At 40.3% G+C, this 13,745-nt stretch overlaps 1 protein-coding gene across 1 annotated transcript; it reads left to right on the top strand.

The window, feature by feature from the left end:
- Positions 1 to 11,661, top strand: PRODH2 (proline dehydrogenase 2). Its single transcript, XM_081971371.1, has 10 exons — positions 1 to 317; positions 1,072 to 1,265; positions 3,039 to 3,159; positions 5,213 to 5,296; positions 5,426 to 5,506; positions 8,126 to 8,272; positions 8,892 to 9,058; positions 9,208 to 9,318; positions 11,129 to 11,217; positions 11,317 to 11,661. Exons 1-10 carry the CDS (start codon positions 66 to 68, stop codon positions 11,484 to 11,486), a joined length of 1,416 nt encoding a protein of 471 aa, XP_081827497.1. The 5' UTR covers positions 1 to 65; the 3' UTR covers positions 11,487 to 11,661.
- The last annotated feature ends 2,084 nt before the right edge of the window (positions 11,662 to 13,745 follow it).

Here is a 13,745-nt window from a genome sequence, read left to right as displayed (position 1 = left end):
TGGGATAAACGCCAGATGCTACATTCTCAAAGGTGGCACTGTGCCCTTCAGACTGAGCTGGTGGCATGCTGCATTGTGGGGTTCGTTTAATGCACCGGAGGGTATTAACCCTCTGGAGCCCCCAAGTGACAACCCAGAAATCCTCATCTTCCAAGACAGTCCCCGAAACCGCTTCAAAGAAACCCCAATCTTCTTCTAATTCACTGAACCTGGATGATGGGAAGGTTTTCCGCCTCAAGACCAAATGGGAACTCAGTCGTGGACTGCTGGTCTTCTTTCTCTGTTCTTCTCCATGGCTGGTGCAGAAAGCACCAAAGGTGAGATTTTGACTCCTGATCTAACTCATAACCCATTTTGTCTCAATTGTCATCTATAATCTTGGGTTTCTATGATGTGAGGTTGGAAGGATGTACCAGAGAATTATTTTAATGATCTTATCAGGAAATCAGTTTAAATGATAAACATGTAATTGGTTTATTAAGTTTTGGAAGTCCCCTTGTTATCTCCACCTGAGCATGACCCTGGAATTTGCCCCCAATGACTTAAACCGAGTGCCCTATTGATTGGGGATGTGATAAGAGTTTTTAGAATAAATTGTAATTCGTAGTAATTTGTGCAAAGTAAGTAATAAATTATTTGTGACACTTGCACAAATGACTAAAGATGGTTATGACAACTTCTTGCATAGATTGCAGGTTAATAATTGGTGTTAAAGACTGACAAACGGCAATTGGAAGACTTTTTTTGGTGGACTAAAGTCCATTTTCCAGATGCACAAATTATATCCTTTTTGGGATAAATTATCTGTAGTAATTAATTTGTTAACAGTTAATCTATAGTCCATCTGTTAACTTTTTAGGTGTCTCAAGATGGACTGCGCCATTGAGCCTACAAAAATCCAGATAATCACTAGATGGAGGAAAAGGGATATAGAAAACTCTCTTTGTTTCCATCATCTGGATTTTTTTCAGGCCAAATCTGGTAGCCTTATTCAGGGTTCTTTTTCCAAGTAAATACAGCTTCACATTTGGAAATTTCCCATACAGCCTCTATTTCTCTTTTCCCTCCAAGCTCCTTTCTTTCACTCGGCGCATTCTGGGACGTCGTCTCTGGACCTCTGCACTTCGTCTTACTTTGTATGGGCAGTTTGTGGCTGGTGAGACCCACAAAGAGATCAAAGAAACACTGCAAAGACTCCAACACTTGGGGGTCCGGCCTCTCCTTGCTGTCCCCATAGAAGAAGATGTAGGAGAGGAAAAAGAAGGGTAAGTATAGGTGGAGGAAGAGATGATAGTTAGTCTAGCAGTAGAGGAGTTTTTGTACAGATGGAAAAAGATAAGGCAAAGTGGTCTGCCAATTCTTGACCATAATCTTATTTCAATTTTATTACAGATGTGCTTTTCACTACAACCTGAGCTTTAATAGTTGCTTGCAAAATAAATAACAATTGAGGTGATAAACATAAATCACTTTAGACAGCAATCTTAATCTACCTAACAGTAGAGGTTATTCTAGAAAACAAATTGGAGAACAGAGAAATTGTACCTAGAAGAATACATATCTGCAGAAAGAGAGTAAATTCAGGGATTGGGAGAACTTTTTATGTGATCCTAATTTTGGATTTATTTTAGAATCTTTAGGATCCTGTTTTGGTCATGGGAGTTGTACACACAGCAGCTCCAAATTTTTGTACAGTATAAAGGCAAAGCATTTTGATTCAACTTCTTTTTAAAAAGTTGTACTGGTAGATGTAGTAGCCTTCCCTTTATTCCCCCCAATATTTACGGGTATTATAACTATTTTAGTAATAAATAAAGAGTGAATCTCATTTCCCATGTTATACCATTCTTCATCCATCATCATCTTCTGGATTTGCTAACTGGCAGATAATGGTAGATGTTTTCCAATTCATCTGGTGGACATTAGAGTGGGGGAAGGTTGCTTTACAGTACAAAAAAATTATCTACCTGGCAGTTTGTGGGTTGTAAATCATTGAGGGGGTGTTTTATGGAGATACGGAGAGCTCACACATCTTCTGAAAAGGTGAAAAGAGTCACACAAGTTTTGAGCTTAAGAAGGGAAACATGATTCATACATCCTCTTCCGGTGCTTCCAGTATGTATTAAGACCATACAGAGATATCTACAACCTTGGCTTTCTGTTTGAGGAAGTGGTTATCAGTGTTAAGAGTAATTTCTCACACTTTAACTACTGTAAGCTTTGATGTAATGCACGGAACCCTGTTACTCAAAACTAGAAAAAAATGAGAATAATTAATTTTTTCTGAGTCTAGAGAAAAGAAAGTCCAACAAGTCCAATTGACCAGCTGAATAAAGCCTGTTTTTTGGGCAGGAATATCCTTACCTTCCTCCAGCAATTTTGATTTTTGCTGGGAGATTTGAAAACTCTGTTGAATTTTCCTGGTTAAGTATTACTCATAATCTCATCATTAATTAATATAAATCAGCTCTCTCATCATAAACCAGACTCCCCTAGCCTGTTTCCTTCTCTAGGTCATAAGGATTCTTCAGAGTTCCTAGTCAGTATATCCCCGAGGACAGTTACTTTGGTGTGATGGTTAAGGCATCAGGCTAGAAACTGGGAGACCATGAATTCTAGTTCCATCTTAGGCACAATGCCAGCTGATTGACCTTGAGTCAATCCTTAACTCAGCCCTAAAAAAAGCAAGGCAATGGAAAACCATTTCTGAAATCTTGCCAAAAAACCCCCACAGAAACCTCTTGAGGACAAATAAATAAATAAATAAATAATCAGCAAGATGGCCATGGGTGAACTTTATCTCCCAGAATTCCCCAGTCAGTGTGGGAATTCTGGGAACTGAAGTCCACCCATCTTAAACTTGACATCACCCAAGTAGATGGAATATTCCATCACATACTAGCATAGCAATCATATGAAACCAAATCCAGAGAAAAGGATGGCATTAGATAGATAAGAGTTGGTGAGCAAGCAGCAGAAATACCAAAAGCCAGATCTGAAAGGGTTCCAGTGCTACCCTTCTGCTCTCTCCTCACCAGGGAAGGGTGGTATGACAAGAATGCCCACTCCATGATTACCTGCCTGGATCTCTCAGTGGGGGGTGCCCCCAATCCCATGATGCAACTGAAGGTGACAGCCCTGATGGCAGCTGAACTCTGTGTGAGTATTTTGGGATGCCTCAAGCAGTAGCATATTGAGAGCATGGAGTTAGTTTATACTTTGAAGACAATATTAACACAATTAGTTTTGGCATGCAAACACCAACCCAAGTTGGCAATACCAACCCCTCCCAGCTCCCAGCAAAACAATCTAAAATGAAAGAGAAGCTATAAATACTACCTACTCCATTGAGCACTCAGTGCTAAGCAAGGTGGAACATGATTCCCAAATGTGGATTGGCTGATGTGGCCAATTTAGTCATACCTGCTGTGGCCCAGTTGGCTAAGGAGGCACCATCACTATTATGAAGCCAAGACCCTGCTCTTTTGATGGAAGGGCGCACGGGATATTAAGTATTTCTTCCATAAAAAGTGGATGGAGGCATTGTATTCCCCCAAAATGTGATCTTTGACTCAGTTACCTTGCCAGCAGAAAGGATTAAGGGCTGAATGGGTAAAGTATATTAAGGCAGTGTTTCTCAACCTTAACAAGCTTAAGACACAAGGACTTGACATGTGCATGTGCATGTGACAAGTTTGTGTGTCTTAAAATTGACAAACGTCATGATGGATTCATTTCTTTTTTTTTTAAACTGGTCAAACTAAATTCAGCACTTCAGGAAAAATAACCCTATAGTCCTCACTTATTGGAACTGTCATTATGTGATATAGTCATTAAGCAAGTGACCATGATGGACTTAACAATGTCATTTCCCATTCTGTTATTAATTGAATCATTGTGGGTTGTTAAGTGAGGCATCACATGACCATGACTTGCAATTTTACTGCTGGCTTCTCCTTTGATTCTGCTTGTTGAAAGTCAGATGTGAAGCACTTAAATGTCAATCATGTGTCTGTGGGGACATCTGCAATAGTCATAAAAGAGAGAACTGATTGTTAAAGTTATTTTTTTAGCACCATTGTAAGTTTGAATGGCTGGTCAATAAGGCAGTTGATGAGCAAGGTCTACCTCCAATCCAGCACAAGTCAGTTCTCATATAGTAACTACCTGAGGCAGACATCGTTCACAAATACAGTGGTATTAAATGCTAGTAAAAAATAATTTCCCAATCACTTAAGTTCAAATATCTGTGTCTAACAATGTCAGAGAGTCACACTGGAGCTGCTGCAAGAAATAATTTTATATAAATGAGACACCAGTAAACAGTGGTCATAGCAGCAAATCTTAGTGTCATGGTTCACTTAGTGAGTATTTTGTCCACTGACCATTTTTCTGAAATAAAATTTGACTACTAAAAAGAAGAGGATGTAAGTGTGCTAGATTTCAGCTTATGGTAAGAAGATTTAAGTGAAAAATTTGCAAAGCTATAATACAGGTAGTCCACAATATGCAATAGTTTGCTTGTGATCGGTTTAGTTATTGTTTAGTGCTGGTCCCTACTGCCCACTAGTGGGCGTTCCAGCTTTCATGGTGGGCAGTAGGGATTTGCTGTAACTCTGCTTTATAAATTTTATAAAGTAAAGTTATTTTCCTACTTTATAAATCACCATTATTGTGGAACCGGTGGGCGGTTAGAAAATTTAACTACTAACAGAGATACAAAAGTGGGCAGTAGGTATAAAAAAGTTGACTACCCCTGGTTTAGTGAATGGTTGTAACCGTTCAAAATTACAAAGACACTGAAAAAAGTGACTTATGTTGTTTTTCACATTTACTACCATTGCAACACATCCATAAACAGGTCTCCAAATTTGGACCCTTGGCAAATGGCTCATATTTATGTCCTGGGATGATGTGATCACTCTTTGTGACCAGACAAGCAGAGTCAAGAGGAAGACAGATTCACTTAAGAACCATGCTACTAACTTAATAATTGGCAAGAAAGTTTGTAAAATGGGACAAAACTCACTTAACAAATGTCTCAGCAACAGAAGTTTTGGGCTGTCTTGTGGTCATAAATCGAGGGCTACCTATATTTCCTTGACTATAAAAAAAGTCATCATTTTGGTTCCTAATTCTGCAGTATGAGATGAGAATGAAGACAAGTACTCTGATCTTATTTAGCATAGATTTATTCTCTCTCTCTTCACAGAAAACAATTACCCTCTGTTTACAAAACAAGGAGGGAATATCGGATCTCAGCATCGAAAAAGTCATGGCTGCCATGTCAGGACATGTGAGCAGATCCCATTTCATGTTTTCTTATCTGTTTCCCTGTTTGCTTTGATTCCATCCTTTTCACTCTCTCTATGGACAAAGAGTTGTTTTTTAAATGTATATGTTGTCTGTTCTCTTCCATTACCAGGAAATGTCCTTCAGCTGCTTGTCCCAAGAAGAAAACCAGCATTTCCAAAAATCATTGAGGCGCCTGAATTCTGTAGCACAGGTACCAAGCCAACTAAAGTTTCACCCATGACATTTACATTGGTTTAGACCGTGAGGTTATGAAAATATAACTCGTTCTGACAACAGTATTAAAGCTTTTATGAGCTGTGGTGGTGCAGTGGTTAGAATGCAGTACTACAGGCCACTTCTGCTGACTGAAGTTCGGCAGTTTGTTTCTCACCAGCTCAAGATTGATTCAGCCTTTCATTCTTCCGAGGTTGGTAAAATGAGAAGCCAGGTTATTAGGGGCAATATGCTGACTCTGTAAACCGCTTAGAGAGAGCTGTGAATCAGTATATAAGTCTAAGTGCTATTGCTATTAAATTGCAAAGTCATAACCTGAGTTGTCAACAACAGATCCAATATTGAAGCCCAATAATTGAGCTATGCACAATTGATTGTTTTAACTCAGCTGTTGTCCTTTGGACAGAAGCTTATATGTTCCTTGCCAAACATTAACAATCAAAACCAATCCTTGGCCTTACCATTAGATGGAATGAGCCTCCATAGTGGCATTTTAAAAATGGCAACCAGGACTCATGATCAGTCCTGTCCCTTCAGTATGTTTGTTGCACTTGATTTTTTGAATCCCTTTGCCCTTCTCTCTTTTGTGCAAAAGACTAAAAAAAAACTGTCCAGTTTTTTATTTGTTTATCCTGATTGAGAAAGGTGATTGGGAGATTGTCTTTTTCAGTTGCCAAAATTTTTCAGTTGTGGGATATTGGCCCTATTCCATTCCTTGAGGTGCAGAGTGTCATTCTTCCCAAGATCATATAAAAACCCAGATTCAGAAGCAAGACAAAAAAAAGTTGGTAATATTTTGAATGCACAGAAGAAGTATAGAATAGAACAGAAGGGAAGAGAAGAGAAGAGTACAGAACAGAATAGAATAGAATTTTTTATTGGCCAAGTGTCATTAGACAACAAGGAATTTGTTTTTGGTGCATATGTTCTCAGTGCCCATAAAAAGACAATATACATTCATCAAGAATCATAAGGTACTTAATGATACTCATAGGGTACAAATAAGAAATCAGGAAACAATCAATATTAATTTAAATAGTAAGGATACAAGCAACAAAGTTACAGCCCTGCAATCATAAGTGGGATGAGATGGGTGATAGGAATGATGAGAAGAATAATAGTAATAGTAATGCAGCCTTAGTGAATGGCTTGACAGTGGTGAGGGAATTATTTGTTTAGCAGAGTGATGGCGTTTGGGAAAAATACTGTTCTTGTGTCTAGTTGTCTTGGTGTGCAGTGCTCTATAGCATCGTTTTGAGGGTAGGATTTGAAACAATTTATGTCCAGGATGCGTGGAGTCTGTGAATATTTTCACGGCCCTCTTTTTGACTCATGCAGTATAAAGGTCCTCAATGGAAGGCAGGTTGGCAGTAATTGTTCTGTAATTCAGTAATTCTGCAGTTCTGATTATCCTCTGAAGTCTCTGTCTGTCTTGTTAGGTTGCAGAACCAAACCAGACAGTTATAGAAGTGCAGATGACAGACTCAATAATTCCTCTGTAGAATCACAAAGGATTGCAGTTGCAATAAGAAATTAGAGAACTTCTGGTTTGAACAGGATGAGGCGTATGGCTGACATGGGCCCTTTCCTCACTATTGAATTCTTTCTCATTCTTGAGTCAGCAAAGAGCTCTCCAGCATAAAATTTGCTCCCCCGTTGGTGATCTTTATTCTGCATCTATCACCTTTTCTTTGGGTTGCTGCCACATATCCTGATGACATGGGTGTAAGTCATGGGTGTTCATGGGTGTGAAGGGAAATGGTGTTGCCCTCTTGCTTTCTGAATGTCATCAGCTGGTGGGAAACCATCCAGAAATCAGGATGGGCTGGATTAAACTTGGGGAGATAGCAAGGCTTCACAGATGGTTGGTTTTATCACATATGTTAGAGAAGGGAACCGCATAGGAAAAGATGCAGAGATGGCTGCCTTTTTCAGCATGAAGAAGAAGAAATACTACCATCCAGTCTAGCCAGAATGGCCAATGTCATTCTGACAGCTGTAATCCAAAATATTTGCAGGGCATACTGTAATTACCTGTCTGTGTTTTAGACATTACCAGGTTTACCAGCTAATCAAATATGCCTTTACAGTTACTTAGCAAGCAGAAATAGGTAAAGGAAAATTAGGTGAAGATCAAGAATACTGTATTTGGGCGGCATAAAAACCAGATTACCATTAGATGGGAGCAAAGAGACAATTTTTTGTAGCTTTGTCAGAAACAAGGATGAAAGTCCCCTACCAAAGTATAGCCCAGGTTTTAACCAAGTGCATTTAGAAATTCTAAACTCTTCTTACACCATATATTTGATTCTTTTGGCTGCTGCTTGAAGATATCCATCTGCAACATAATGTTCCACATCTCTATAGTTGGGAGAAAATGCCTTACAGAGGTCTATTTTCACTGTTGGACTTTGCAAAGGGACCTTCAGGAATCTGTAGTTCTTTACTATACAATAAAATATTCTTAAATCTCAGTAGGTTTCTGGGGGATTGAATGGAACTAAGTAAAATCTTCAGCAACCCCAGTATCTGAAGGCCAGATAATCAATCACATGTCTTCTGTATGAATCATGTGGCATTTCTTCTCTCCATATAGTATGCTGTAGAAAAAGGAGTCCGTGTTCTGGTAGATGCAGAATACACGTACATCAATCCTGCCTTGACATTAGTCACCATTGCAATGATGGCTACTTGGAATACCGAAAAACCTTGGATTTGGAATACATATCAAGCATATCTCAAGGTGGGTCTATTCTGGGGTGGGCTGCTACAGGTTCGCCCAGGTTCAGGAGAAACCGTAGCTAACATTATGGCTGCTTTGGAGAACCTCCAAATCCCACCTCTAGATGACCCCTCCCGTCCCTTCCCAAGAATCTCCACGTGGTCTGTTTTGGATGCGAGGTAAGTGCAGGGCTCGCACGGAGGCAGGGGGAGGGGGGAAAATGGGCCTCCTGGAAGTTCCGGAAGACCAGAAACAGGCCCATTTCCAGACTCCAGAGGGCCTCTGGAGGCTGGGAGAGGCAGTTTTCGCCCTCCCAGAGGCTCAAGGAAAACCTCCGGAGCCTGGGGAAGGAGAAAATGCCACCACCACCCCCGCAGTGGTGCAGGAGGCCAAGTAGGCCAATCATGGCCATGCCCACACAGCAGCCGGTCGAGAACCTGTTGCTGAAATTTTTGAAGCCCATCCCAGGGTCTATTCCTAGAATCTCTCCTCCTTTGTATTTTGTTCATCACACTACCTGGGAATTCAAAAAAAAAAATAATGCACTTTTCATCAGAACAATTAAGTGGTGCTAGGGCACTTTAAAAAAACATTCCATAGCAGTTGTTTTGTTTGTTGACCTAGTTTTGTTTTCCTCCAGGACACTTTGGAGCGCCTGAAGCAAGATGTGGCCCTTGCAGGACGCTTGGGGGTATGCTTTGGAGTGAAGCTGGTCCGGGGGGCTTATCTGAACCAAGAACGGAAATTGGCAAAGGAAAAGGGGTACCCTGATCCTGTACAGCCAAGCTGGGAAGCTACCAATGAAAGGTGAGGATTTTTTTTCATTCGAACATTTCTTTTCTTTTGAGCCTTGGTTATGTCAGGCTGTGTGCTACTTGTAGGATTTCTGTTGGGAATCTCCTCCTTTAGTAACATTCCCTCCTCCCCCCCTTTTTTTCATTTTCCTTGGCAAACAGTTACCGCCGTTGTCTGGATTTTGGCTTGGACCAAGTATCTCAAGTCAAGGAAAGATTTGAGATGATTGTGGCTACACACAATGAAGCCTCTGTGACACATGCTGTACAAAGGTATAGTAGTGAAAAAGAGGTGAGGAGGAATGGTGTAACAACACATCTACAAATAAAACATCTACAAAAATATATTGAGTGGAAAAGTGCTGAGAAGAGCAATTAAGACGATTAAAGGCCTGGAGACTAAAACATATGAAGAACATATGTTGCAGGGTTTGGGGGTTGGCTAGTCTAAAGAAAAGAAGGACTAAGGGGGACATGATAGCAGGATTCCAGTATTTGAGAAGCTGCCATAAAGAGGAGGGAGTCCATTTATTTTTCAAAGCACCAGAGAGCATGACAAAAAAAAACAATGGATGGAAACAAATCAAGGGGAGAAGCAACCTAGAATTAAGGAGAAACTTCTTAACAGTGAGAACAATCAATCAGTGGAATAGCTTGCCTTCAGAAGTTGTGGGTGCTTCATCACTTGAGGTTTTTAAGAAGAGACTGGAGAGTCATTTGTCTGAAGTGGTATAGGGTCTCCTGCTTGAGCAGGGAGCTGGACTAGAAGGCCTCTGAGGTCCCTTCCAGCTCAATTCCAATTGATTGATTGGTTTATTGATGTTGCATGATTCTGTGAACAAGTCCTTTCTACTTCCTTAAATGATTTGTACTAGAAATTGCATGCACAAGTTGCAAACTGAAAAACTGAAAGCCAAGAGGAAGAGAAGAAATAAGGCAATAAGTTGTGAACCCTGAAAAAATTCATTTAGATCACTGGTTCAAGTCATATGCCCTCCAGATTTCTGAACGTCAACCTTGTTTAGTCAGTAGTGACATTGCTCAGAATTCTGGGAATTTATCCATATAGCTGAAGACTGACAAGGCATTCATCTTCCAGGACTTTAGGGGCTGTCACAGAAAGAGGGGATTGATTTATTGTTCAAAGCATCAGAACCAATGGGTGGAAATTTGTTAAAGAAAGATTTAACTTGAAAGTAAGAATACATTTTCTGACAGTGAGAATAATTAATCATAGCCTGCCTCCCAGAGTTGGGGATGCTCCATTATTAGATGTTTTGAAAAACAAACTGGACAATCATTTGGCCAGGATGGTACAAGGTCTCCTGCCTTTAGCAGAGGGTTGGACCAGAAGCAACAAACTTTGTGCTCAAGGATTGACATGTTTTCCAATTTAACACAACTGAGAGAGAAAGGTCAAAATAACCAGAGGCTGAAAAATATTAGTGTGCATGTAAAGGCAAATAGTCATTTGCTCTCCTCAAACGTGTGAGAAATTAGGGCAAAAAAAAAAATGAAACTGATATTTATGGTTATGTGATTTGCATAAAGTAGCAGAGGGAGCCTAGAGCCCTCAAGATTTTGTTGAGTCACAATTCTCAGAATCTGTCACTTTGGGCCATACTAGCTGAGATACTGAGGGTTGACATTCAGCAACATGAGAATTAGTTTGGTCTAGTAGTGGTTAAGGCTCTGACCTAGAAACCAGAAACTTTGGGTTCTAGGCTAGCCTTAGGCATGAAAGCTGACTGGGTGACTTTGGGCTAGTCACTCTTTCCCAGCCTAACCCACCTTGAAAGATTGTTGTTGTGGGAAAAATAGGAGACAAGTGTATTAGATCTGTTTGCCATATACCAAACTGGCAGATTTTGGGATACCCATCTCCTTGGTAGAAGCCTGCCAATGAGCTTACTCCAGAATTGTCTTCTAGCTTGCATGTCTATAGGGATTCTCAGTCATCCAGGTCATGGTTGTCCCAAAGGTGCTTTTTCAAGAGCACTTTTGGGACTTGTGGCTTTCAGTTTATGCTATTCTACCATAAATTCATGCCCATCGTTGTCTGTGTTTGTTTTGTCTTCTTAAGGATGTCACAGATGGGCATCAACAAAAATGCTGGACCCATTAGCTTTGGGCAGCTGCTGGGTATGTGTGACCAAGTGTCCTTGGCACTAGGTGAGTATTGTTCCATGCTCTTCATGACTTTTTCCTTTCTTCCTGTGATATATTCACCTCCTTTCTCTAATTTGGTTTTCACCCTCCGGCCAAGTGTAGGTCAAGCAGGTTTTGCCATCTACAAATCTATCCCCTATGGATCTATAGAAGAGGTTATACCTTACCTGATACGGCGTGCTCATGAAAACCAGAGTGTGCTGCTCGGGATTCGAAAAGAACGGGATCTGCTTCGCTTGGAGCTATGGAGGCGGATTTTAAGGAGGCCCTGATGGAATTTGCATGTACTAAAGACCATCCCTTTTTTTTCTAGAATCCTGGTTGCTTCCAAATCAGGATCTAACAGGAGGCTAAGATATTGTGTTGTTACCTTTGTTAAACTTCCTGTGCTTTCTACTGGGGTTTCCACTCCTTTTTCTATTACAGAAGATCCATTTAAAAAAGAAAGATGGAATAAGTATCTAGCGTTTTATTTGTTGTAAGTGTCAAGTCTATTCCTGGTTGCCTCAAATTTCTTAATTGCAGTTCTTTAATAATACTCTAAAAAGTATTGATTTTGGAAAGCCTTGATGATCTACTACAGTGGTTCTCAACCTCTTCTTCACCATGGACCCCCTTTAAATATCTTTTGTGGCCACATACCATGATCATGTACCATCAAGACTCAAGATTTAAATCATAACATTTCTTCAAGCCTTCATGGACCACCTGTGATGACATTGCAGCCCCCCCCCCCCACCCCATCCCAGGAGTCCACAAACCCAGATTGAGAACCACTGATCTACTCCAAATCCCAGATGGGTTTCTATAGGTTAGCTTATATTAGCTTGGTGTTTTAGCTCCTTCTCTCTTTTCTTCTTCAAAAGAATTTTCAATATTGACTGAAGATTATTGGCTTATAACTAAGTTTGCCAGCTAAGGAAGCTCTTAGTGATGGCAATCAATTGTGGAGTGATTGGTGGAGGTTCAGTGCCCTGATACTTTTAAATAAGATTGTAAAGATTAATATTAAGATTATGCAACTCAACTGCACGTTTCCTTCCTAACAATTACTGTTTGCAGTACTGAGTGCTCATCTTAGACATAGCAATTCAGTGTTTGCACCAGAGATGGAAATAGCCTGCTTGCAATCATTCTGCAAGCATCCATTTTCCACCTTCCAAGGTTGGAATTGAGGTTGAGTTTCAGGTGAATTTTTAATCATCAGTGACACAATCAAGTTCATTGGAAGCAATCCACACCAGAGAGGGAGTGGGAATAATTTGCCTTATCTTTCTGTTCTTCCCGTTTTTTTCCAAATGCAAAACCTTCCACAAATTTTACAGTGCTATAGAATGCATATTATACCATCTGATAGAATGCAATTTGTCAAGGCACGCCTTGTTCCCTTGTCTTCTTGATTCTAGGATTGACTCAAAATAACAGAATAACCAAGTTGGAAAGAACCTTGGAGATCTTCTAGTCCAACCCCTTGCTTGAGCAGGAGACCCTATATTATTCCAGAAAAGTTGCTGTCCAGTCTCTTCTTAAAAGCCTCCAGTGATGAAGTACCCATAACTTCTGAAGGCAAGCTGTTTCACTGGTTTAGTCATTCAGTTAGGAAATTTCTCCTTACTTCTAGTTTGCCTCTCCAGTTTCTATCCATTGTTTCTTCTCTTTCCTTCTGGCACTTTGGAAAAAGGTTGTCCCCCTCTTCTGGGTGGCAGCCCCTCAAATATTGGAACACTGCTATCATGTCACCCTTAATCCTTCTTTTCACTACACTAGACATACCCAATTCCTGCAACCATTCTTCTTATGTTAAAACCTCCAATCACCTAATCACATTTGGGTGGACTCCTCATTTTATATCTGCCATCTGATTTTAGCAGTTTGCTTGGTCACCCTACACAGTGATGCAGTTGCAGTAGAGATTTAATGTGTTGTTATGTTTGACAGCAGCTTTCTGCTGTTTCCTAACTAATGTGTGTTGTAGCTTGAATATGTGTTGACCTGTTTAAGCAAGGCAGAATGAGGGGGGCGGGGAAGAAGAGGGTTGTGCCCTTATATAATGGATTTAATGAAGTTTAGGTATTAACAAACTAGATCTCCACACATACAGGCAGCACTAAACTGGATTAGATCCAGCTGTTTTTCTAAAAATGGTTAAAGACAGTAATCAGGACAAATGGGATTTTTCTCTTGCCAGTGGGCTACAATGAAAAAACGTGATGTAGGAAGAACTGGGTGCCACAGCAGGGCTGTATTAAAATTATGTTGACCAAGTTCCTTTTCTGAAAACCTGTAACTGTGTTTTGAAATCTAAGGGGAGATAAATAGAAGAATTGAAAGTGGGCTTTGAGGATGCCAATGAAAAAATCCTTCCTTTATTGGGCATCCCTCATTATCTGGGAATGACAGTGAGATGATGGCTAAGCTTAAAAGCAAGAATTTAGGAGCATTCCTGTTCTAGGGACAGGCATTACCTTGGCTTACCCTTGATATCATCAGCTTCTCTTCTGGACCTCCCTCATAATTTGATGGGATGGAAA

The sequence above is a fragment of the Natrix helvetica genome (genome assembly GCF_964273705.1).
Source record: "Natrix helvetica genome assembly, chromosome: Z".
Classification (NCBI taxonomy): Eukaryota; Metazoa; Chordata; class Lepidosauria; order Squamata; family Natricidae; genus Natrix; species Natrix helvetica.
The sequence above is the reverse complement of the archived record's forward strand: the minus strand, read 5'-3'. Positions and strand labels throughout refer to the sequence as shown.